Source organism: Lynx rufus, unplaced genomic scaffold (genome assembly GCF_022079265.1).
Source record: "Lynx rufus isolate CCGP_SWC_20201006 ecotype Redwood Valley unplaced genomic scaffold, mLynRuf1.p SCAF_11, whole genome shotgun sequence".
NCBI lineage: Eukaryota > Metazoa > Chordata > Mammalia > Carnivora > Felidae > Lynx > Lynx rufus.
Genome location: NW_025814825.1, coordinates 44,622,351 through 44,649,554, shown reverse-complemented (window position 1 = coordinate 44,649,554; position 27,204 = coordinate 44,622,351). Strand labels below are relative to the sequence as shown.

The 27,204-nt window shown below is 40.6% G+C and overlaps 1 protein-coding gene across 1 annotated transcript in view; it reads right to left on the bottom strand.

The window, feature by feature from the left end:
* The window catches only part of SORCS3 (sortilin related VPS10 domain containing receptor 3), a 611,532-nt gene that overhangs the window by 53,455 nt on the left and 530,873 nt on the right, over nt 1-27,204 (bottom strand). The window contains exon 14 of the mRNA XM_047072705.1: nt 27,035-27,142. Coding sequence (XP_046928661.1) covers nt 27,035-27,142 — 108 coding nt within the window. The remainder of the gene's footprint in view (nt 1-27,034; nt 27,143-27,204) is intronic.

Genomic DNA, 27,204 nt, shown 5'->3' with positions numbered 1-27,204 from the left:
ATATGGGCCCCCGCCTATGGGACATAAGTGACTGAAATGGTCTCTTGGATGTATCTGGCTTCCCTAATTCCATTCAATATTGCATTCATTCACAGTTCTTCTGATTGGAGCCCATGGAAGCCAAGGAAATGACAGAAATGCAGCAAACTTAGCAGGAGATAAAATAAGGACTAATTTAAATTCAAGCATTTATCATCCCTTTTCCTAACTACCCTTAGAACAGATGTTAAAATTCACAATAGGATTTGTAAAAGAGAGAAGCCAGCATAGAAAGCAGGATGACCATCATGAGAAACCATGTACCTTACTCTGGGATGATAATCACCCACAAGGTGGATTAGGAATAGAGAAAGCCCAGACTACTTCTGATTAACAAATAAAAAAACTTAATTTCCCAGATAAAAGTTTCTTATTCACTGGAAATGCTCCTCTAAAGTTACAGATCTCATCACCAGTAAGTAGGCACTGCATATTCATCCCATTTGTTGTAAATTTTGGGGGAAACAAAGTGGTTTACATATCAATTTAATATGAAAACCCAAGAGAGGTAGGGTGAAAGAACCCAAGACATGGAATATCTCTAAAAGGATAACGTGATTCCAAAATCAGGTGATACTTCTTTCAGAAAGACTTCTATGACTGTTCCAGCAACACTGAACTGTTTCCTCAGAAGCTCAAATGGTCCTATTATCTCTAGATAAGAGGTTCTCCACTGTCTCCATCAGAATCACAGAGGGCTTGTTAAATATAGATTGCCTTATTCTCTTACTTTCTTATTAGTATGTTTTGGGTGCCTCATTGCATTTCTTTCTTTCCTTTTTTAAATGTGTAGTTATTTATTTATTTATTTTAATTTTTTTTAACGTTTATTTATTTTTGAGATAGAGAGAGACAGAGCATGAACGGGGGAGGGTCAGAGAGAGGGAGACACAGAATCCGAAACAGGCTTCAGGCTCTGAGCTGTCAGCACAGAGCCCGACGTGGGGCTCGAACTCACGGACCGCGAGATCATGACCTGAGCCGAAGTCGGACGTCCAACCAACTGAGCCACCCAGGCGCCCCTGTAGTTATTTATTTTGAGACAGAGAGAGAGAGAGTAGGTGCCACATAGTGCAAGTGGGGGAGGGACTGAGAGAGAAGGAGAGAATCCTAGGCAGGCTCTAGTACTGTCAGCACAGAGTCCTCTGAGGGGCTCTGTCTCACCAACCACGAGACTGTGAGACCATGGGATCATTACCTGAGCCAAAATCAAGAGTGCTAATGACTGAACCACTCGGGTGCCCCTGATTATTTGCATTTCTAAAAGCTCCACAGATGATGCTGATGCTGGTCCCAAGACTATCCTTTAAGAAACATAGCTCTAGACCCCTTATCTAGAATTTAATTTTCCTACCTTTGGTCAAGTTTGTGTTAACCAATTAGAAAGCTCCTTATGGTTTGGAACACTTCTTATGCTTCTTTTTCTTCTTTTTTTTTAAAGATAATTTATTATCAAGTTAGCTAACATAGTTTCTACAGTGTGCTCTTGGTTTCAGGGGTAGATTCATACGGTTCATCGCTTATATACAACACCCGATGCTCATCCTAATAAGTCCCCTCCTCAATTCCCATCACCCATTTCTCCTCTCCTTCAGCCCCTCCCCATCAACCCTCAGTCTGTTCTCTGTATTTAAGAGTCTCTTATGGGTTTGTCTCCCTCTCTGTTTGAAACAATTTTTTCCCCTTCCCTTTTCCCATGGTCTTCTGTTAAGTTTAAGTTCCACATAGGAGTGAAAACATGTGGTATCTATCTTTCTCTGACTGACTTATTTCACTTAGCATAATACGCTCCAGTTCCATCCTCATTGTTGCAAATGGTGGGATTTCATTCTTTCTCATTGCTGAGCAGTACTCCATTGTGTACATAAACCACATCTTCTTTATACTTTTTGTATGCCATAAAGCCCTTCAATGGTAGGTGCTTGATAAAGAAACACTAATTGATTATTGAGGAATGAGGAATTCTAGAGTGTGGTTTCAATCTCAAGTCTTTGGCAAAAAAAAAAGATAATTTCTAGCATGCACAAATCCTCTATCATCCGTAGTCCCACTTCCTTGCAATTACCAGGGTAAACTATTTTGACCCTCTGCTGCAGAAATGTATTCCTAACCCCACTTCTTAACTTAAAGTGTATTTTCGCCAACATATAAAAAACCTATCATGTGAGATAAAGATGTGAAAATCTTGAAAATTCCACTGAACAACAAATGTTCATTACCATCACCATCACTCCTATTGCTGGAACCCCCAGAGATACACATCCAAGTCCCTGCTCATCAAGAGCTTTTGACAGGTTTGGCTCAATATCCCCTTTTTTAAGATACATACTAACCTCAAATTCAGGGCTTTGCCTTTTGTGTGTGTCTGTGTGTGTGTGACATTTTATACAGAGCCTTGGAGAAAGTAGATACCTCATACATAAATAGAAATGACTGGAACCAGGTAGCCTGCCCGTTAGTTCCCTCGAAGAAGTTGCTCCTGACCAAAGCAAAATTAATGAATTCTCTAAGCCATTCCTCACTATATGGATTTTCAGGAAAAATCAATTAAAATTTATTACTTCTGTTTTTCTTTTTACCTTGTCACCTGGATTTTTTCACAAGAGTTTTTGGCTTAAGATTCACCCTCTTCTTTGGCTCTATCAAACTAAAAGACTGTCTCTTCTTTTTTTAAAAACTCCAATGGTATCAAATGTCTAGATTACTAATGTGACTCTGGTCAGAGAGTGCCCTCATGTGCTCCTGTCCTGTTGCTTGATTTTTATTTTTTTTTTATTTTTTTTATTTTTTTTTTTTTATGAAGTTTATTGACAAATTGGTTTCCATACAACACCCAGTGCTCATCCCAAAAGGTGCCCTCCTCAATACCCATCACCCACCCGCCCCTCCCTCCCACCCCCCATCAACCCTCAGTTTGTTCTCAGTTTTTAACAGTCTCTTATGCTTTGGCTCTCTCCCACTCTAACGTCTTTTTTTTTTTTTCTCCCTTCCCCTCCCCCATGGGTTCCTGTTGAGTTTCTCAGGATCCACATAAGAGTGAAACCATATGGTATCTGTCTTTCTCTGTATGGCTTATTTCACTTAGCATCACACTCTCCAGTTCCATCCACGTTGCTACAAAAGGCCATATTTCATTTTTTCTCATTGCCACGTAGTATTCCATTGTGTATATAAACCACAATTTCTTTATCCATTCATCAGTTGATGGACATTTAGGCTCTTTCCATAATTTGGCTATTGTTGAGAGTGCTGCTATGAACATTGGGGTACAAGTGCCCCTATGCATCAGTACTCCTGTATCCCTTGGGTAGATTCCTAGCAGTGCTATTGCTGGGTCATAGGGTAGGTCTATTTTTAATTTTCTGAGGAACCTCCACACTGCTTTCCAGAGCGGCTGCACCAATTTGCATTCCCACCAACAGTGCAAGAGGGTTCCCGTTTCTCCACATCCTCTCCAGCATCTATAGTCTCCTGATTTGTTCATTTTGGCCACTCTGACTGGCGTGAGGTGATACCTGAGTGTGGTTTTGATTTGTATTTCCCTGATAAGGAGCGACGCTGAACATCTTTTCATGTGCCTGTTGGCCATCTGGATGTCTTCTTTAGAGAAGTGTCTATTCATGTTTTCTGCCCATTTCTTCACTGGGTTATTTGTTTTTCGGGTGTGGAGTTTGGTGAGCTCTTTATAGATTTTAGATACTAGCCCTTTGTCCGATATGTCATTTGCAAATATCTTTTCCCATTCCGTTGGTTGTCTTTTAGTTTTGTTGGTTGTTTCCTTTGCTGTGCAGAAGCTTTTTATCTTCATCAGGTCCCAGTAATTCACTTTTGCTTTTAATTCCCTTGCCTTTGGGGGTGTGTCGAGTAAGAGATTGCTACGGCTGAGGTCAGAGAGGTCTTTTCCTGCCTTCTCCTCTAAGGTTCTGATGGTTTCCTGTCTCACATTTAGGTCCTTTATCCATTTTGAGTTTATTTTTGTAAATGGTGTGAGAAAGTGGTCTAGTTTCAACCTTCTGCATGTTGCTGTCCAGTTCTCCCAGCACCATTTGTTAAAGAGGCTATCTTTTTTCCATTGGATGTTCTTTCCTGCTTTGTCAAAGATGAGTTGGCCATATGTTTGTGGGTCTAGTTCTGGGGTTTCTATTCTATTCCATTGGTCTGTGTGTCTGTTTTTGTGCCAATACCATGCTGTCTTGATGATGACAGCTTTGTAGTAGAGGCTGAAGTCTGGGATTGTGATGCCTCCTGCTTTGGTCTTCTTCTTCAAAATTCCTTTGGCTATTCGGGGCCTTTTGTGGTTCCATATGAATTTTAGGATTGCTTGTTCTAGTTTCGAGAAGAATGCTGGTGCAATTTTGATTGGGATTGCATTGAATGTGTAGATAGCTTTGGGTAGTATTGACATTTTGACAATATTTATTTTTCCAATCCATGAGCAGGGAATGTCTTTCCATTTCTTTAAATCTTCTTCAATTACCTTCATAAGCTTTCTATAGTTTTCAGCATACAGATCCTTTACATCTTTGGTTAGATTTATTCCTAGGTATTTTATGCTTTTTGGTGCAATTGTGAATGGGATCAGTTTCTTTATTTGTCTTTCTGTTGCTTCATTGTTAGTGTATAAGAATGCAACTGATTTCTGTACATTGATTTTGTATCCTGCAACTTTGCTGAATTCATGTATCAGTTCTAGCAGACTTTTGGTGGAGTCTATCGGATTTTCCATGTATAATATCATGTCATCTGCAAAAAGCGAAAGCTTGACTTCATCTTTGCCAATTTTGATGCCTTTGATTTCCTTTTGTTGTCTGATTGCTGATGCTAGAACTTCCAGCACTATGTTAAATAACAACGGTGAGAGTGGGCATCCCTGTCGTGTTCCTGATCTCAGGGAAAAAGCTCTCAGTTTTTCCCCGTTGAGGATGATGTTAGCTGTGGGCTTTTCATAAATGGCTTTTATGATCTTTAAGTATGTTCCTTCTATCCCGACTTTCTCAAGGGTTTTTATTAAGAAAGGGTGCTGGATTTTATCAAAGGCCTTTTCTGCATCGATTGACAGGATCATATGGTTCTTCTCTTTTTTTTTGTTAATGTGATGTATCACGTTGATTGATTTGCGAATGTTGAACCAGCCCTGCATCCCAGGAATGAATCCCACTTGATCATGGTGAATAATTCTTTTTATATGCTGTTGAATTCGATTTGCTAGTATCTTATTGAGAATTTTGGCATCCATATTCATCAGGGATATTGGCCTGTAGTTCTCTTTTTTTACTGGGTCTCTGTCTGGTTTAGGAATCAAAGTAATACTGGCTTCATAGAATGAGTCTGGAAGTTTTCCTTCCCTTTCTATTTCTTGGAATAGCTTGAGAAGGATAGGTATTATCTCTGCTTTAAACGTCTGGTAGAACTCCCCTGGGAAGCCATCTGGTCCTGGACTCTTATTTGTTGGGAGATTTTTGATAACCGATTCAATTTCTTCGCTGGTTATGGGTCTGTTCAAGCTTTCTATTTCCTCCTGATTGAGTTTTGGAAGAGTGTGGGTGTTCAGGAATTTGTCCATTTCTTCCAGGTTGTCCAATTTGTTGGCATATAATTTTTCATAGTATTCCCTGATAATTGTTTGTATCTCTGAGGGATTGGTTGTAATAATTCCATTTTCATTCATGATTTTATCTATTTGGGTCATCTCCCTTTTCTTTTTGAGAAGCCTGGCTAGAGGTTTGTCAATTTTGTTTATTTTTTCAAAAAACCAACTCTTGGTTTCGTTGATCTGCTCTACAGTTTTTTTAGATTCTATATTGTTTATTTCTGCTCTGATCTTTATTATTTCTCTTCTTCTGCTGGGTTTAGGCTGCCTTTGCTGTTCTGCTTCTATTTCCTTTAGGTGTGCTGTTAGATTTTGTATTTGGGATTTTTCTTGTTTCTTGAGATAGGCCTGGATTGCGATGTATTTTCCTCTCAGGACTGCCTTCGCTGCGTCCCAAAGCGTTTGGATTGTTGTATTTTCATTTTCGTTTGTTTCCATATATTTTTTGATTTCTTCTCTAATTGCCTGGTTGACCCACTCATTCGTGAGTAGGGTGTTCTTTAACCTCCATGCTTTTGGAGGTTTTCCAGACTTTTTCCTGTGGTTGACTTCAAGCTTCATAGCATTGTGGTCTGAAAGTATGCATGGTATAATTTCAATTCTTGTAAACTTATGAAGGGCTGATTTGTGACCCAGTATATGATCTATCTTGGAGAATGTTCCATGTGCACTCGAGAAGAAAGTATATTCTGTTGCTTTGGGATGCAGAGTTCTAAATATATCTGTCAAGTCCATCTGATCCAGTGTCTCATTCAGGGCCCTTGTTTCTTTATTGACCGTGTGTCTAGATGATCTATCCATTTCTGTAAGTGGGGTGTTAAAGTCCCCAGCAATTACCACATTCTTATCAATAAGGTTGCTTCTGTTTATGAGTAATTGTTTTATATATTTGGGGGCTCCGGTATTCGGCGCATAGACATTTATAATTGTTAGCTCTTCCTGATGGATAGACCCTGTAACTATTATATAATGTCCTTCTTCATCTCTTGTTACAGCCTTTAATTTAAAGTCTAGTTTGTCTGATATAAGTATGGCTACTCCAGCTTTCTTCTGGCTTCCAGTAGCATGATAAATAGTTCTCCATCCCCTCACTCTCAATCTAAAGGTGTCCTCAGGTCTAAAATGAGTCTCTTGTAGACAGCAAATAGATGGGTCTTGTTTTTTTATCCATTCTGATACCCTATGTCTTTTGGTTGGCGCATTTAATCCATTTACATTCAGTGTTATTATAGAAAGATACGGGTTTAGAGTCATTGTGATGTCTGTATGTTTTATGCTTGTAGTGATGTCTCTGGTACTTTGTCTCACAGGGTCCCCCTTAGGATCTCTTGTAGGGCTGGTTTAGTGGTGACAAATTCCTTCAGTTTTTGTTTGTTTGGGAAGACCTTTATCTCTCCTTCTATTCTAAATGACAGACTTGCTGGATAAAGGATTCTTGGCTGCATATTTTTGCTGTCTAGCACCCTGAAAATCTCGTGCCAATTCTTTCTGGCCTGCCAAGTTTCAAAAGAGAGATCAGTCACGAGTCTTATAGGTCTCCCTTTATATGTGAGGGCACGTTTACCCCTTGCTGCTTTCAGAATTTTCTCTTTATCCTTGTATTTTGCCAGTTTCACTATGATATGTCGTGCAGAAGATCGATTCAAGTTACGTCTGAAGGGAGTTCTCTGTGCCTCTTGGATTTCAATGCCTTTTTCCTTCCCCAGTTCAGGGAAGTTCTCAGCTATTATTTCTTCAAGTACCCCTTCAGCACCTTTCCCTCTCTCTTCCTCTTCTGGGATACCAATTATGCGTAAATTATTTCTTTTTAGTGTATCACTTAGTTCTCTAATTTTCCCCTCATACTCCTGGATTTTTTTATCTCTCTTTTTCTCAGCTTCCTCTTTTTCCATAACTTTATCTTCTAGTTCACCTATTCTCTCCTCTGCCTCTTCCATCCGAGCTGTGGTGGTTTGCATTTTGTTTTCCATTTCCTTTAAAGCGTTTTTCAGCTCCTCGTGACTGTTCATTAGTCCCCTGATGTCTGTAGCAAGAGATTCTCTGCTGTCCTGTATGCTGTTTTCCAGCCCAGCGATTAATTTTATGACTATTATTCTAAATTCACTTTCTGTTATATTATTTAAATCCTTTTTGATCAGCTCATTAGCTGTTGTTATTTCCTGGAGATTCTTCTGGGGGGAATTCTTCCGCTTGGTCATTTTGGATAGTCCCTGGTGTGTTGAGGGCCTGCAGGGCACTTCCCCTGTGCTGTGGTGTATAACTGGAGTTGGTGGGCGGGGCCGCAGTCCGACCTGATGTCTGCCCCCAGCCCACCGCTGGGGCCACAGTCAGACTGGTGTGTGCCTTCTCTTCCCCTCTCCTAGGGGCGGGATTCACTGTGGGGTGGCGTGGCCCGTCTGGGCTACTTGCACACTGCCAGGCTTGTGATGCTGGGGATCTGGCGTATTAGCTGGGGTGGGAAGGCAAGGTGCACGGCGGCAGGGGGGGCAGGCTTAGCTCGCTTCTCCTTAGGTGATCCACTTCAGGAGGGGCCCTGTGCAGCCGGAGGGAGTCAGATCGCTGCCGGAGGTTTGGCTCCGCAGAAGCACAGAGTTGGGTGTTCGCGCGGAGCGAGCAATTTCCCTGGCCGGAGCCGGTTCCCTTTGGGATTTTGGCTGGGGGATGGGCGGGGGAGATGGCGCTGGAGAGCGCCTTTGTTCCCCGCCAAACTGAGCTCTGTCGTCCGGGGGCTCCGCAGCTCACCCTCCCTTTGTCCTCCAGCCTTCCCGCTTTCTGAGCAGAGCTGTTAACTTATGACCTCCCAGACGCTAAGTCATGCTTGCTGTCGGAACACAGTCCGTCAGGCCCCTCCGCTTTTGCAAGCCGGACTCGGGGGCTCTGCTTGGCCGGCGAGCCGCCCCTCCGCCCCGGCTCCCTCCCGCCAGTCCGTGGAGCGCGCACCGCCTCGCCGCCCTTCCTACCCTCTTCCGTGGGCCTCTCGTCTGCACTTGGGTCCGGTGACTCTGTTCTGCTAATCCTCTGGCGGTTTTCTGGGTTATTTAGGCAGGTGTAGGTGGAATCTAAGTGATCAGCAGGACGCGCGGTGAGCCCAGCGTCCTCCTACGCCGCCATCTTCCTAGTATCCCCGTTGCTTGATTTTTAACACGCAGATGGTTTAGTCATGGTGACAAGAGTATGAGGCAAAGAAATAGAAAATATCTTTCCCTATTCCTGGTCTGCCACTAAATTACTAAATAACCTTGAGCAAATAACTTCATCTTTTAAACCAGCAGCTTCCTTATAGAAGATGACTTTAATCAGTGACACATATACTCAAAAGATGGAATGCAGAAACAGTCTAGGTGGAATGTGGCCCTTTTAAGATAATTTCCAAGAGTTTATTTTCTTTCAATCCTTATGCCTACCTCCAGGTGTACAAGCCATCTATCTCCTGGTGACCCCATACACAAAAGATTTATCTTTTAGAGTCATTCGTCTTTATCTCCACTGGCACTTCTTCCATAAAACAGATGCTCATTAAACAGTTCTGGGTTGATTAATGGATAGAATTAATCCATCAAAGTCATTCACTTCTTCAAAATTGGAGTAATAGCTTTATCTGCCCTTATTTCTGGGCCAAAGAACATGGTTGATCTGTGTGTCCTTTGGGGTTTAGAAAGACAAAAACAATCTTGAGAGAGAAATAGCAGCAGCTTCTCTGTCCTTTGTTATCCTGGACTTCCACAAACAATTGATTTTCTGGGACCCTAACATACCTTCTCTTACCCACCATCCAAACTTGAGTGAGACTTCTGGGGAGGGGAGTGATTAATCTGAGGGACGGAAGTGGTTCTCAAAAATAAAAAGAAACTTCATTAGAATTCCATACACATAAAGGTTTAGCTACTCATTAATTAAATGATTTCAAAGGGGATCTGGTTATATAATTGCTATAATTTAGGTGGAAACAATGCCACACTAAATGTAATTAGAGAAGCAGGCTCTGTGAGGATGTTTTTCTCTTTACAGGAGAGCAATTCTGGGTCACCTGATTCTCCCCTGCATAGTTCTTTTTCCTGACCTCCAATTATACCAACCTTTATACACAGTTGTAAAAGCTGAGAGAAGATTCTAGGAGAGAGTGGTTGATCACAGTCCTTCAGAGAGGAAAAGGACAAGGATTCAATACTAGAAAGAAAGGCACTAGAAAAGTGCAAAAGAAAGAACAAATGATGCTTGGGGTGGTCTGATTAAGACTTTACTGTGGACTAATTTTTGAAAGAACATCTGATTGAACTCAAGTAAGATGATACAGTGTTGTTATCAACCTGCCCCAGAACCTGCTCTTTCCCTTATCTTCCTCAGGGACTCTTACACCTGCATCTCGAGCTCTTCTAACCACTAATTCCCCCATTTATATCTGCCTGAGGAAAATTTTAAGAGAAGAAGGCCAAAGATGACTTGACAGGCCTTCCTGACTCTCCTCTCTCTGTGGCTGACTTAGCCAAGTTCTCACTCATTAGGCTAGAAACCTGTGTGTCAGCAGAAACTCAGTCCTCGACTTGGTCCTCTCTCTTAATCTCCTGCCTGACACTCATTCCTTTTCATTGCACTTCTAAATAATCTCTCATATTCACCAACTCAATGGGAATCCCATGTCCATACCCTGATAACAACAATGGCTACCACTGATGGCTATATTTTACAGCATGCTTATCATTTTCCAGGGACTCTGCTAAATGCTTCACGGTTTTTATAATCTGGAACCCCACACACATTCCCTGAGAATCATGGGTATAGTCATTTCATGTAAAGAAACTGAGGCACTAGGTTCATTTTCAAGATCAAGGTTGAACTAGGATTCAAGTTGGCATCCATGTGAAGCCAACTCTTACTGGATGCTCATCCTCCTGCTGAAGAATGTAATCCAGGCTCTCGTACTTACTTCTTACTGCCTCCTCACTGGTTTCACTTGTTTATACCATATATCCATATTCATGAAACCAATTTTCCACCAGCTTCCAGATAGTTGTCTTTGAGCATGATTCCAAAGACACTACATGGCTGCTCAGAAACTAGCTACAGAAAAAAATAGAGATCACATTCCTAGAACTAGCATTCTATCCCAAATCTGGACCTCATAATTCTTTTCCAAACTGTTCTTCCTTCTTCCCTCTGTTCCAACCAAACTAGTCTACTTTATTTTCCACAAATGCCTACTCTACACAGATGCTTGCGTATGTGCATTATATAGATATGCTGATGGTAATTTCTGTGGAACACTTAGCAGAGTCCCTGGTGGTGCATGTGCATGTTCATACACACACACACACACACACACACACACACACACACACACACACATTTTACTAATTCAACACCTTTTTTTGCCATGCTATTTGCTCCTTCATTCTCTGCCTGCCCCAATCCCATTCTAAGCTCCCAATGAAATGTCACCTCCTCTTAGAAACATTCTTTAGATATTGCAAGTCTAAGGGATCTCTCCCTCTTCTAAGCTTTTGACGTCCTGTATGAGCAGATGCTGATCTTCTCCCCCAGAAACAGAGGCTTTTCCTCAGTTTCTCTAGCTTTCTGCTTCAGTAACACCATATTCTCCTTTCCTTACTGGTACTTCTGTAAGTGTACTTCTCACCTATCTCTTCTTCCCCTCATTTCTGACTGTGGTAACTTAAGTCTTCGTCTTCTTGGTTCTTACACTTGACCTTGGCAATCGTATTTATTTCTGCAATTTCAAACTCTTTGTAAAAAACTCCCAAGGTACCTACTCTTGTCCTTGAACTTTCATAAGCTCTAGTCATGACTATCAGGATAATACCTTTGAATTTGATTTAAAAGCCACCCTACAGTAGCCTCCATCTATCTTTGTAATATTATCTCCTGCTCTCCTCCATGTTACTTGCACTCAAGCATAATTTTGTTCATTCCACCAAAAGCAGCATGATTTCCTAGTGCCTGATTTTCCTCTGCTTGGGGATGCTATTCCCCACATCTGATTTTGTCCAATTCCCACTCATTCTGCAGGTCTCAAGTCAAACAGTAGAGGGGGTGATGGGAAATAATGCATTGGCGTGAAAGGAAAGGAGGGATAGTTTTTCAAATCTAAATATTTCATAGCGGCTGTTTAGATTTCTTCTTTAAAAAACAAAACTACCCCCAAATGACCCAGGCTTTTGTTTCCAAACATATGATGTCTTTTCCTTTATTTTCTTTATCATAATTCTATTTTAATATTTTGATCTAATTATAACATTTAGAGAGAATATGACCTCAGTTATATCAGCTCTTTGGAATTAGTCCATAATTTCCATGGGGCCCAGTGTATGGTCAATTTAAAAAAAAATTAAATGTTTGCTTAAAAAATATATATTCTCTATTTGTTGAGTAGAAGTTGTATACAGGTCTTTTAAATAAAACTTACTAATAGTATTCACACCAAAATCATACTCCTTGATTTGACTCCTTGTTTGACTCCTTGTTCTATTGATTTCCATGTGAAAATTATTAAAATATTTCCTATGATACTGCAAATATTCCATTTCTCCTTGAGTTTTTTGTACATTTTTGCATTATGTAATCATAACACTACAGATTTTGAGATTATTCTATCTTCTTGATAGATTATTCTATTAGGTTTAATTCAAATGCTAACTTTTCTATTATGTTTTCCTTGATATTTCCTCCTCTTCCACTCCTTTCCTTAAGAAGAAAAAAAAATATCTTTCCTCTGAATTTTTGTAGCATTTTTTCTGTACTTTGGGTATTACCCTTAGTACTTCCAGAAGGTATCGAAATTAATACACTATGTACATAAGTATGTTATCCTCCTTGCTAGATTTTAAACTCTTAAAAGTTTGCAACTTATGACAAGCCATCCTTGTCATATATTTATTGTCTGAGAGCCAACAGAATGAACTAGTTAAACACACAGGTGTTATTATCAGATAGGGCAAGATGTGAGTGCCAATCCCAGACCCAATGAAAGTCTTTACACACATTAATTAGACTTCCGTTTTCTCATGTGCAAAATGAGGATAATAACAGTACCTAACTGAGTGCTGAGGTTTAAATGTGTCATATATTTATAGTGTTTTGTATAAACTAAGAAGTAAATAATTTTAAATTATTAATATTTTTATGTAATAGCATCTAATTATGATAATTTGCTTTATGTCCTTTGTTGGATGACTGAGAACTTTGTGGGCAGATAGTGTACCTTATGCTTTTATATACCCATGATCTCTACAAGACTGCAAACAGTAGGCTCTCTAGTAGAAGTCAGTCAAATAACAATAATAATCAGGAATATCAATATTTGTGATTATTTACTGAACCCTTACAGTTCATTAACCACTTTGTATGGATTATGTCATTTCATTTATTATTCTCATTTAACAGATAGGGAAACTAAGGCTCAAGTTAAATAACTCATCCAAAAAGAATTATAGAGCAAGTAGGTGTGGCAGCCAGTCCAACTTAGGCAGTTGCTGCTAATATTATAACACAGTTTTCAGCACTGTGCTTTTAGCAAGGCCCATATCTCTTTTAAGTATTTCATGATTCATTAGCAATCATGGACTGCACAGTTTGTCACTGAGGTTTGGGCATGGGGGTCCCCTTAACAACAGCTCATTATAGACTGCTTGCACAAAAGACAAAAACCCCATGAGATATATAAAACTGAAAGTCCAATTGGAGGAAGGAAGAAAAATCTGCAGAGAAGATATATCCAGAGAGCTTCAATTATGACCCAATTTGTCTCAAGTTCTAAAGCATCAACTATGTGGATGATTATGTACTTGAACCCGAACTATGACAATCTTTATTGGTTCTGCCTCTATTTGGGAGTCCTTTGGGCATGAAAAAGGACAAACAGAATTATAAAGTCTTAGTCATCCAAGAGTCATTAGGGACAAATCATTAACCCAACCCCTTCATATGCTGGCTAGGGAAAACAATGATGTACTGGTTTGCTCAAGAACACAAAGAACTAGGACCCAAGACTCCTGGAACCCAGCTCTTCCTCCCATGTTGACTACTTTTCACGGGAAGCCTTTGCAGCATGCAGGCTGAGCCATGATTTGCCAGGGGTGACAGTAGTGCATTACTGGAAGAATGAAGGGTACACCAGAGACCATATTCAGGGCTGTGGCAAACAAGGAAGTCTTCAGCCAAGACTTTCCTTCTACATTTTGCTGGCTTTTCCTTCAGGCTTCTGTGTCTAAAGGATGCTCCAGGTTTTCCAAACTCTAGCCTGCCAATCTGGAACTACAGATAAGTGCTCCAGGTTCTTTTAAGCGAGAGAGAATTTTTCTTTGATTTGTTAAGATATAGCATTCCTCGGGGCGCCTGGGTGGCGCAGTCGGTTAAGCGTCCGACTTCAGCCAGGTCACGATCTCGCGGTCCGTGAGTTCGCGCCCCGCGTCAGGCTCTGGGCTGATGGCTCGGAGCCTGGAGCCTGTTTCCGATTCTGTGTCTCCCTCTCTCTCTCTGCCCCTCCCCCGTTCATGCTCTGTCTCTCTCTGTCCCAAAAATAAATAAACGTTGAAAAAAAAAAAAGATATAGCATTCCTCTGTACACTCTACTGAATCAAATGAATCATCAGAATGACACAGACAATGATATACCCTGGTTTCTGAGGAAGTGAGCCTGCTTTCCTCCAAAGGCAGCTTAGCTCTTCTCACTAAGTTAGGTGAAGGTCAGAGATCCCATAGGTGAAGGTCAGAGATCCCAGAGTGATGGAGTCTAAGTTCAGCTTCACAGGTAGCTGGCAACCGGGCTGGAGGGTAGACACAGACCTTCAATTTATAAATGAGGGAGAAGGACTATGGTTACCAGGGAAAAAGAATTTTCCCACTGGTCCAGGTGTTACCTCCACATGGATATGCAGAAAAATGTTCCCTAAATAAAATATTCTGCAATAAGCTAGTCTGGCTACCGACAATTTCCCCTATTGACACACTGGATTTATTTCTCTAAGTAAACAGTTAAACCTGCTGTGGATTCCTGTGAGTCACACACCATCTTCGCTGCCAACCCCAACCAGGACTTAGAATTAGCCATTGCTAGGAAACCGCAAATCCCAACTCAATCCTTTTACTCAAGCTTGACTCCTTTCACTGGCTGGATGTCATTAATTTGAGAGCAAATTATTAGAAACCTGGAAAACAGTTCTGAAATGCCTGCAGATTTATGATGAAGTCATTTCACAAAAGGTCACAGGCAACCCTGCTATAATTAAATCTTTCATTAATTTTTAAAATACACAATAACTTACAAATGCATCATAAATTAACCAGATGACCTTGAAGAAATTATTTAGAGCACTGCTTCATCAGAAGCCACTATCTAGCAATTTCCTGAATTTTTATTTTATGAGTGGGGTTTGTCTATTTTCCATTCTTGTTTTTGATTGGGTTCCAGTAGCCTATTTATTTGAAATGATTTAGTATTAATTTACTCAGGGCATTAGTTAGCACTGAAAAGTGATGGTGGGTAGTTAAGACTCTCCCTTCCTTTAGGTCACAACCTCAAAAGTAGAGTGTGACCTACAAAATCACCAAAATATAATTAAATGCAGCTCCTTACATTATCCAGGAGATACTTTTTTCTCATATGTATATTTTGATAAACGATTTCCCTTTCCTCATTATCAAAAATTAGAAAACTATAAAAAATGTATAGATGAGAAAATAAAGGACCCATTGGAGGTAACCACTCTTAATAATCTGTAATGTTCCTTTCAATTCATTCACAGTGTTGTTTTTTCTCAAACTAAGATACAAGTAATAATGAGAAACCACAGCCAGGGTCAGAATTGCTGAAAGTTAGAGGTGCCCTGAGGTTTATAGCAATCTCTCCTCTCTTCTCCTCTCCTCTCCCTCCCCTATCTCATGTGCGCCCACATCACCACTACCACCATTAAAAGCCCACAATCAGATTATAGAACAGATTCCATAGCATTAGACCTGAAATAAACCTCATACAAAACTGTTCTTTCTTCTGTAGGGTGTGGAAGAGGCTTTAGAACATAAACTTCCTGTCAGAAGAGCCTTTGACTACCTTGTGTATGTCTTAGACCAGCTCCTGGAACTCTTAGAACAGTGCCTATCTTGTAGTGAGCATGCAATGCATCCTGTTGAATAAAGATCTAATAAGTTCTTGTAATAGAGGCTTGATACATGTGGTTCCCCGAGTCCTTTTCTAAATATCTAGTTCTCTGTGGAAGGCCCAGGCTCCCCAAGCCTTCTCCTGCTTCCTGCCCCATAAGCCTTCCTTTCTACTTCCATGGAGTAAGCTCCTGAGGACCTATTTCAAATCAAAGCGGAAAGAGCAGTGTTCTGAGAAGGCCAGCCATCAGCAGCCCGCAGTTGTTGGTCTCCAGAAATTTAGGCCACATCCTTGGCTACTGGTGTGTGTCCATGCCACCTGATTGTTTTCCCATTAGGGTGTAGATGGGCTTAGCACTAAAGGAGGTCAGCAGCTGCTTCAGAATTACACTGAGTGAAAGTGAGACAGGAACTAGACCTTAATAGAAATAGGCAGGGGAGCAGCAGCAAGGGATCCTGCACACAGAGCCTGTATTAGCTGCATGATGCTCCGATCTGTGAGATGGCAGACAGAGGCAGGGATTAGCAGGCTTGAAAGTAAGTCCTGGAAGAGGCAGAGGGTGGAGGGGAAATTGAGAAAGAAACTGAAGGTTTAGCATTGGAACCGACAAGGCAAAGGGAAGAGAGCTGATTTTTTACAAGTATTTAAAGACTCTTTCTGTGTCCAAACAACATTGATTCCTTTCTCAAATCTTAGTTTTGACATTTTAAAGTTTTAACATTTGAAATTTTGAGTTTAAAATTTGGAATTTTAAAGTCTGTATCAATGGGTTAGAAACCAGTCATCTGTGGACCTGTGAAAGATGAGTCAGGAGTTGGTGGATGAAGGGGGACCTAAGAGATGCAAACAAGGAGATGATGGATGTTCAAGACAAGAGGGACTACATGGGAATAGAAAGAGCTGGAAGAAAGGAGAAGGAGTGCCACCTGGTTTTCCCATGGCATTATATTTCTCAGCCTCCAACTTTGTGTCAAATTCTGAACCAAGAGATAAAAAGAATCCTAAAGAGAATAAAATTCAACCCCTACCCTTAAATATTTGCCAGTCAGTCCAATGGTATCATTCAATCCCTATGTATCTGATGAGTACCAATCGTGCACAAGCCTCCATGTCCACGGCTCTGGGAGATGATGAATAAGACAGTTGTAAACTCTATGACTCTGATGGACTAAAAAATCCCTCACACTCCCACCACCAAAATGACCAATGCGTAAAACAATTAGAAAACCGTGCAAAAGTAAAGATGATGATAACAATACGCCATGACCCAGCAATTCCACTTGTAGGTCTGTAGCTCTGAGACTTCTATCTAGGCACTTGGAGGCATGCACAGAGATACAAGAATACTGTTTGAAATAGTGTAAAAAACTGTTTGAAATAAGCTAAATGTCCACTGATAGGAGAACGGAGACATAAGCAGCACATATTCATATCATGACAGAATGCCATACAACATTAAAAGTGTCTGGGCCAGATGGATATGCCCCAAGATAGATAATATTGAGTGACAGACTCATGTAGGAGAATGATAGCATTTAGATAAATTATGCACCTTAAAAACAAATAAAGCAATACTACATATATGTTAGTGGATAATTAAATATGTACTAAATGTGTCAACACGCACTGCAAGGATATATATCAAATTAATGGCAGTCACTGATCTGTGGAGGAAATAAAAAAACAGGGTCTGAAAATGGGCAATAATGAGAAGACAAACTCTACTGGGATGCCCTGTACATTGATTAAAACAAATCTGAAGCCAGAGTCATAGTATGTTAACATAATATTAATTCCAAGGGGTTGGTACACAGGTGCTTAGGAGATTATTCTTTGTATTACTGCATTTTTGAAACTTTCAAGGAGAACTTCAAGAAACAACACAGGTATGAAATTGTGGATGTAGAATCTATATTGGAAATCACAAATGGAAACTCTTAAAGGAGCCAGAAGGGCAGCTTGAATGGACCATGAGTGAGCTGAAGAATTGGAGCAGACACATGTACATCAGGAGACAGGTGGGGCAGGAAATAGCATGTCCAGTCCAAAGGGCAGCTGTCATACAGGTCTAGAAAACTTCTGGACTATGAGCATTCAGGTTCAATGCTGCCAGATGTTTCCAACTTTGCAAATTTTGACTCCATTAAAAATAGTACAGACCACACTAAATACACCTGTGTGCCAAACCCTGCACCTTAAGAAAGGAAATTCAATGAAAGGGAACGAGTAAGAGCTGAAGGAGCTGAGGAGGGCTTCCTGAAAGAGATGAGCTGCCTATGTGGGTAGAATAAGAAATGAGGAAACTTCTAAGTCATTCCAAATGATTTGCCTATTCAATATTTCATAAAGGAGCGCAATAGAGATAGAGTTTGTGGGAAGGGGAGGTTTGTAGAAACTGTGTCAAAGATTCACACTAGGTTTGTAACAAGCCACAGTAAATTAAGCTCCATGTGCCCTGTCCTTTAGAGTCAACAAATTACAACCTGTGGGATAAATCTGGCCTGCTATCTATTCTGGAAGGTCTACAAGCTAACAACAGTTTTTAAATGTTAGGGGAAGAAAAGCAAATGAATAATGGTATTTTATGACATGTAACAATTGCATGAAATTCAAATTTCAGTGCCTATGAGTGAAGGTTTATTGGAATACCCTGAGGCCCATTCATTTGCATATTGTGAATGGCTCTGGCTGCTTTCACACTAGATTGGGGATCAAGTAGTTGCATCGAAGACCCTGTGGCCAGCAAAGTCTAAAGTCATTAGGGAAAATCTTTGTGGACCCCTATCTGGTTGGCCAAAGTTCTTCCCTGCAAGTGACTCACATCTTGTTCATTAGACTAGAGAGATTACAAACATCTCTAACGTTCCTCTGTGGAGCTTATTTCCACTTAATTCTCACATCCATGTCAGGAAACCCAAACTCAGAGGGAGAGCAGATAAGGCTTCCAAGGTCACATGGATGCTAAGTGGAAACCTGAGCCCTGTCCCTGGAGTGTGGAGCTCTAAAACCCATGCTCTTGGCCATCACCCCATCACACACAGTCGTTTTTTGGTCAAAATAAATCTTTTCCTTCCAGGCTATTGCCAGCCTCCCGTACATCCCAGTATCACCTAAAACCCCCTACAATCGGCATACATTCTGCTTCTGTGTTCCTTGGCACAAGGAGGAGTGTGCTTCTGAAATGATGGACGTCTGTTGACAACCTGAAGAATGTGAGCCCAGCAGCCAGCCTTAGAGGCAGTGACTTCAGAGTTCCACTGGATTTACCGATTACTCGAATGACTTACTTTGGGCAAAGTAAAATCGGGTTCTTCCAGCAAATAGCAGAGAACTGAAAAACAGATCAATGGAAGCAGCACTGGTTCATTTCCAACGACTTTATCAGATGCAGTTACCAGAGGCTAAACAATGCATTTATGCTCAGGGTTGGGTCTCTGCATGGCACTAAGGCTATATTTAAGGGCATGTTCCCTGCTAAGCATGTGGTCACAGTCTCGTGAGTGGAAAGAAGGTCTTCATTTTTTTTCACCTCTGCGGTTTTGGGGTTTGTATAATTTTCTAGGTAAAATGTTCTTTCTCCCCCTTCACTATGGCTATTAGTTCCGCTAGTGGAACAATGGATCTGAGATTTATGCCAATTAGAATTGGATTTATACAAGGAGTCAGTGAGGCAATTGGCCCTAGACAATTTGCTGCAAGTATCTCTACCTCTCACTGTCCCCTCTGCAGGACAGGCATGGTCTACTGCTCCATGTTTGCTCATAATGCTCCCTGTCTCCTTCTTGTCTGCAGAGTCACAAAACCTTTTCCAGCTATTCTATCTTCAATCTCTTCTTTGATGTCTCACAGCAACTACAATTTGCCCCATACCTTCCAATGTAATCCTTCTCCAGTTCTAGCACATGTTCACCATATCTTTTCAAACAGGTTGTGTTTGAATGGGTCTTCTGTGACTTGGTGCCTGGAGGACAGTGGCCATCCATCAATACTTAGTGAATAGCTAGCATCCTGTCACTCTTGTTCCCACACACCACGGTCCTTTATTGAACAAACCTTGGAGAATTCTACTACCTTTCCTCAAATTTCAGCTCTTAGCCTGACATTTGAAATTCACAGTCCTTGCTCTCAATTTGCCTCCTACTGAACTTGTGAGGTGAGCAGTGAATTTCTCTGAGCCTCAGTGTCCTCATCTGCTGAGTGATGACAATCTGATCTACACAGCAGGGTTGTTGGGAGAAATCTATAAAATCCAATTTGAGAAAGTGCTCAGGTACCTGACAAAAAAGAAGGTGTTGAACAGACACAGACGGGTAAGAAGGTACTTCTTACGCCTGGCAAGAAGCATCCACTTTCTTCCAGGGAAGCAGGACTTTCCTTTTGGTTTATTGTTTTTCCCCTGAGAGATTATCAGGTTCTCCCTTGCTCTTGTTAAAGATCAGCTAAATCACAGCCAATGGGCTCAAATATTTTATATCAAGAAAGAATTTCAAATGTAGCTTTGAGAATGTAGGAAAGCAGTGTTTCTCCATTTGATTCAACATCTGAGTCAAGCAAAAAAGAGTTCTCCTTAGCATGCTAATCTGGGGGCAAATACTACACCAAAGAGGCCTGAGTACTCCAGCAGCTGCAAGCAACTCATCCCATCAGGTAGAGAGCCACTGTCTGAGGTGGCAGTAGGCCCTCTGCTTGTCAATCATCCAGTCCTGTTCTCAGCCTTAAGTAATAAGAATGGTCACATTTCACAATGAATTAGGCTAGACTAGATGGTTCCTGTCAAGGTTACCAGGGAGATGCCGAAATAATAACATTTGAAAAGACGGTGGGAAAAAAGAGCAATGAAAGTAAGTAAACCCCATGCCTGCAAGCTGGGGACTGTCTCTCCCACACGAATTCCCTGTAGAGCTCATGTTCCAAGGTACCATGCTCCCAAGCACTGGCTTTCAGGAGAAGTGGAAGCCGGGCAGACTCTTGTGAGTAGTTGAGGAAATTCGGAATCACCCCCTTTTGGTTCTCGTTCTCCAGCTGCCTCTTGGTGGCCACACATCATTCCATCCCTTGTGTCATCACACTCCATACACACCTCTGCACACAGAATGCTGATTCCTACTCAACTCCCAGACCCTCATTACTTGCAACTAGTGGATTCTGATCATAGCACTTCAGAGTCCAGATAAGTCACTAGAATCACAATAGTGGTGAGATTATTGGGGACCATAAAATGCATTTGTTAATTCATTCATTTATTCATTTAATCACTGACATATACACCATCATATCCTAAACACTGGTAAACATATAGCACTCAAAGAACAACATATACAAAGATCCTCCCTCACAGAACTAAAAGTCATATGTGTGTGTTTACACACACACACACACACACACACACACACACACACACACACACACACGTGTCTGTGGATCAAGGGCAGATGAAGGTGGAGGAGGAAGCTACTGAAAAACAATGCCATTTTCGTTAATATTTATTGTCCAAAGCATGGTGAAGGAAAACTACATAGGGCTAAGACAGCATGTGGCATGAGGGTCCTCAATGTGATCTGGTGGGCTAAAGAAAGTGTGCCAGAAGAGCTGATACTTAAGCTGAGACCTGAAAGATATCCAGAAGTTTGGTTGTTCAAGTTCAGAAGGCAAGTACATTCCAGACAGATATACAAAAACCCAGGGGCAGGAAGTCACCAATGGATCAGAGAAAAGTAGTCAGTGTTGGGGACAGAAATGAGATCCCAGACGTGTGATCAAGTATAGACATTTATAGACTATTCAATGACTTAATCCTAAAGGCAACAGAGAGACTTCCATGGGCTTCGAGAAGAGGAATGGCATTACCATATTTTCAAATTCAAGAACATCACTCTGGATACAGGTCAAATTCTTAAACATAATTAAAGACCCTTCAAAATATCAATCCCTTGAGACCCAGCCATGTGCTCTTTTGTGGCACTTTGCTTTGTTTGGTTCTTTGTCTTGAAATCAGTCATTGTTTCAACAAATAATTACTGACCTTCTACAATGTGGCAATTCCTCTTTCAGGAGGAGTACTGAGGTTACAGTACTCAATAAAACTGAAAAAAATCTGTGCTTTCTTTGAGCTTATATTCCATTACCTATTAATTGGTTCTCCACTGGTGAACTGCTATGAAATTTCAAGACCAACTCAATCATCACTTTTTTTTTTTGTATGTGTGAAGTTTTCACTTCCTTTTACTCATATCCTGGTTATACAACCAGGGTTCTTTGATGATTGGTATATCTCCTTCCCCAAACACATTGGTGTGAGTGTTCTTTGAAGGCAAAAAGAATTGTATTTACCTCTTTAATACCCTCTAAGAGAGTCTGAAACATATTAGAAGCTCATTACACAATTTTCAATTATAAACTGTGTATTATCCAGAGCTCTCCAGAGAAACTATGACTATGACTATGAAACTGTGACTATGTTATCAGTAAGACTTCCAGTCAACTTTTGGCTCCCCCCAAAAACTTAATTTTTAATAGCCAAATGTTGACTGGAAGTCTTACTGATAACATAGTCACTTAGTACATATTGTGTATGTTATATGTATCACATAATGTATTCTTACAATAAAGTCAGCTAGAGAAAAGAAAATCACAAGGAAGAGAAAAAATACATTTATAGTACTGTACTGTATTCAATGAAAAAAAAATACACATATATGTAGACCAGTGCAGTTCAAACCTATTGTTCAAGGGTCAGCTGTATATGTGTGTATATACATACATACAGAGAGAGAGACAGAGAGACAGAGAGACAGAGAGAGAGAGAGAGAGAGAGAGAGAGAGAGAGAGAGAGAGAGATTTACTTACTATAAGGAACTGGCTTACACAATTATGGAGGTTGACAAGTCCCAAGATCTGTAGGGTGAGTCAGCAAGCTGGAAACCCAAGAGAGCTGATAGAGTAGTTCAGGCTCGAAACCCAAGTGGATTTTTTAGTTGAAGTTCAAGGACAGAAAAAGCCATGTCCCTCAGTTCAAAGGCAGCCAGCCACTCTAGAGGAATTCTCTCTTGCTCAGGGAAAGCTCAGCCTTTTTGTTCCATTCAGACTTTTAACTGACCGGATAAGCCCCACAAACATTAGGGAGGGCAGTCTGCTTTATGATTGAAATATTAATCTTACCCAAACACATCCTCACAGAAATATGTGCGACCAAATATCTAGGCACCCAGAGGCCCCAGTCAAGCTGACACAAAATTAACCACTGTATCCTGATAAATATTTACATCCTCTAAATGAAGGTAGCAAGATAAAGCAATATAACCTCAGTGAGAATGAGCTAGCCTTTCTTTCTCCCTGACCAAAGCTGAGTTACAGAGTTAGGGTTAAGCACGAGGAGAAAAATCCAGAATTCAAACAGCCTACATCATTAGTAACTTTTTGGTTAAATGACAAGAGGCAGCACGTTTATCCCCAAATGGACTCCCTGCCCTCACAGTGCTTAGGGAGTATATCATTTTTTTTGAGCTCCTGCTTCCCTCCATGTCCTTGTCATTCCATGAGGGGAAAGCACTGGTTAGCCAATTGGGCCACCTGGGTTTAAAGTCCTTTTCAAATCTGAGGGAGAGACAAAAATTGCCTCTTGGCAATCCTTCCAGGGCTCACACTTGTGGCTGTCTGAAGAACCCTGACAAAACCTTGATTATTTTCATACTAGAGAAACTCTGAATTTGATGAAAAGTTAAAAACAGGAAGCCTGAATTGTTCATACTTGGTTGGACAACTGCTTCCAAACGCATCTTAATTTCATGAAAATACCTGCCTGTCCCAAATCCCATGTAAGGCAATGATGCCCTCCCCTAGTTCCTGCTACTTACTAGCATTTAAAGTATCTTGATAAAGAAGGTAGAAGGGGCAGAAGCTGTGACCGCTCTTGCGGAGTCTTGGTGGGGAGGAAAGAAAAATAGGAGTGCTATCTCGTCTTTTTGGTAAATGGTTTGGCCCTGAGGTCAATCTCCTTCGTATCCATGTGATGAGCTAAACTCTATCTGAAGCTGAGAAAAAAATTATTACCATGTAAGATTAGATGAACACAGAATTTAAAATGTAGCCTTAAACTTGCTGGGGAATGCCAGGTCATGTAGAGACTGGTGTATATATGATATCGTTCAAAGCAATGCCCACGATAAGCATGCAATGCATTCAAAGAGGGCTCATACAAGAAAATGCAGGATCAATCACATTATGGGATGAGAGGAAAACAAAATAAAAGGGGGACTGGTATCTACCCTTGGTACAAAAGCAGGAAACACCTGACTTTAGGATCATGTATACCTTCACTGCCCAAGTTCTAGGACTATGTCAGGTTTGACTATGAAATACAGCCATATCTGGCTTGATAAATTGAAGCAGAATCCACAACCTTCTTGAATGCACACTTGCCTTATGGAATTTAGAATTCAATACTTTAAATCCTTGATGGACATGTACAGTCCTAGAAAAGAGGAAGGTTTTCTTTTTATAGCTAGTGATTAAGTGAAGGATAGGAAATAATTTGGAAAAGTTAGTTCATGTCAAAGATCTTCATGAAAAAAGATGATGGTATTCCCAGTATCCCATATGCTTCCCAGAATTCACAAGAAAACATTTTAATCTCTTGGCAGAGTATTCTGGGTAAAATGACAGAGTCATTTGTATGTCACATTTATTTAATGTACAATCAGGTAAACTTTATGAAGACAGGAATTTCTCTGATTTGTTCATCTAGAACAGTATCTACCACATAGGCACCAACGATGTTTTTAACTTCTATTACTATTTTTTTTTTTTTTTGCAGTATAACTATAAAGGTCATACAAGGCCCCTGGATCCTTGAGATTTCTCTCTACTTGTATCTGTTACCTATCTCTCTCTCTATACACACATGTATAGGTAAATGTGTATGTGTATGCGTCTGTATTTATATATACTTGCATATACATATTTATGATAGATGTATATATATAGATTTACTAAATCATTTGTATCTTAGAAATACAACTTATATTATGATGCTTCCTTTGAACATCCAGAACTTACAATTCCACCATACATTATTGCTGCATATGCAACAAATGGTGAAGCTTTAGACTCTAGGCATCAATAATATACTGTATCTTAAATACTGTGTATGCTTATACAGCTACACTTGAATACAGAATTGTTAACTTTTAATAAAGTGATTTCTCAGCTTAGCAACAGAGTCTGTTTGTTTAGAAAATTTCATTAGAAATTTGGACAGTGAGACAGTTCTGTTTAGGGTGTATTTTAAGAAAATGGGAAGAAATTCCTGGACAAAACTCAGATTACAACCTTACATCCTGAGCAACAAAGTCTGCAGGAAATCCTTGCTCATCTTTTATGACAGAACTGTCCAGAGAAGTCTTACCATAACACAGGTTCGCATCTACAGACATCAGTTAGTAACATAATATACCCCATGGAGAATCAGAGCAGCTCTTCATAGGGTTTGACATCGTATCTTTCAGTTTTCAACCACAGAGCTCCAGGATCCAATCCAGCACCTAAGACATAGCAGAAGCTCAAAAATGAGCATTGAGTCTTTAAAAGACACAGTTCACCGCCCCTGGAGTTAAGAGATAATATTTTCCTGGCAATTTGGGAAATTCGGAGAGAATTAAAGACAATTTAAAATCACTCTTTGTTGCACTTGTCCAAAACATTTTAAAGGTATTCTTGTGGAACCATTCAGATTTTCTATTATAAACCTTTTTTTTTCCCCCAGTAATGAGGATACTGGAAATCCTAGACTGTTTCTGTATACAAGTCCTGTAGACATGACACCCTTACAGGGCTTCTGCTAAATTTGCTAAAAAGGCAAAGAATTTTAGGATTTCAACATTTTTAAAAGAAGCAGGAGTGATTCAGTCTTAAAATGAAGAAATGAAGATATAGCGTGGTTAGCTACCAGACAGGTAATCCACAGCCACAGGATTCTACAGAATTCTAACTCGGGTGCCCTAAACCTGGGATCAGATTTTGTCCATTTATTATATTTGTTTGTTTTCCCCCACTTGTGCACCATTTCTTCTGTCATTTTTTGTCAGTTTTTTTCTGTCACTCTGAAAGCCCAGTGTGTGTGTGCATGCTGGTCAACACTTTGGGTGTGAGAATGGAAGTAGAGGGGTGGAACACGGCAGAGGAGTCAAGTTGGTGGCCAGTTTATGACCTCTGATCACAACTGCATAGCTGTAGCTAAGACCGATTTTTTAAATGATACCCTGGGAAAAAGATAAGACACGGAACTAGCCATTTGCTCCTGTATCTGCCTTCCCTTCAAAGCCGGTTAAGGAATACTGGAAGAGACTGATTCAAACCACAAAGACATTTGTAACGCAAAATTTCAAAAAACAGCAGTGTTCCCTAGAGGAGGAAGACCAGACTCTTCTCCCAAAACAGCAGAGAAGCATTCTGGGAGCCCTTCTGTGCCAACTCCACGACACGGCAGATTCCCCCTAATCTTATCCAGAAGACTCCCTCAATTCCATTCAGTGATAAGGCATAGAGTGTTCTAGTCACTTGAAAGTGAAGGAGGCGAGGGTGGTATTGGCTGGTAGAAGGTTACCATAACTATCTTCCCATATCCCTCATGTACACACATGCACACAAACGCACATAGGTGATCAACTTTTTAGGAATTAAAATTATATAGAGTTTTAAAAAATCGTAGCAACTTACTATTTTCTTTAACATTCAGAAAATATTTCAGGAATTGTTAAAGCCTTAAGATGATCTATTCTCAATGTAAAGGGATATACAAAAACGTTCACAGCAAATTAACTTGAAGTAGAACAACAACTCCGTGGTGTGTGTGTGTGTGCGCGCGCGCGTGTGCATAAGTGCACGTGTGCACGCGTGCCACAGGCTCCAGGAGTACTTAAAATATTCTCTTATTTCAGTATGTGGGCTATTTTGTTTGCTCTGTCCCTGTGCCTCGCCCCCTACTGGACAGTTTTGGAAAGAAAACATGTCTAAAGACTGAAGTTTTCCATTTGCTTGGGTTTTGGACACATGGAAATTTACAATATCTTAAATTCTGTTAGAAATCTTAACTGCTCAATTAGAAGCCTAGCTTCTCAGACGCTGTCAGTAGCCTTCCCAATCAGTGGGTATAAGGTTGCATATTTCCATTTTACAGATGAGGAAACTATGGACCAGATTGAAATGCTTTGGTGTTGGATTCCCTGGGAAAACCCGTGGCCTCAGTGGAAACAGAACCCAGTTCTTGAACTCCTTTCGGCCACAGCAAAACAAGTACTCACGTCATGATTTGGGTCTCCACTCCCGCCTCCACCAGAGCCCCGTCAACAAAGAGAGGAACCGAAGTGAAACCATACTTGTCCCAGGAGTGGCCCTCGTCAAAACTCACCCTGGGTTGGAAACAAGTACATGGAAGAGACAGCTGAAAATAAAACCATACTCTTTTGCAACA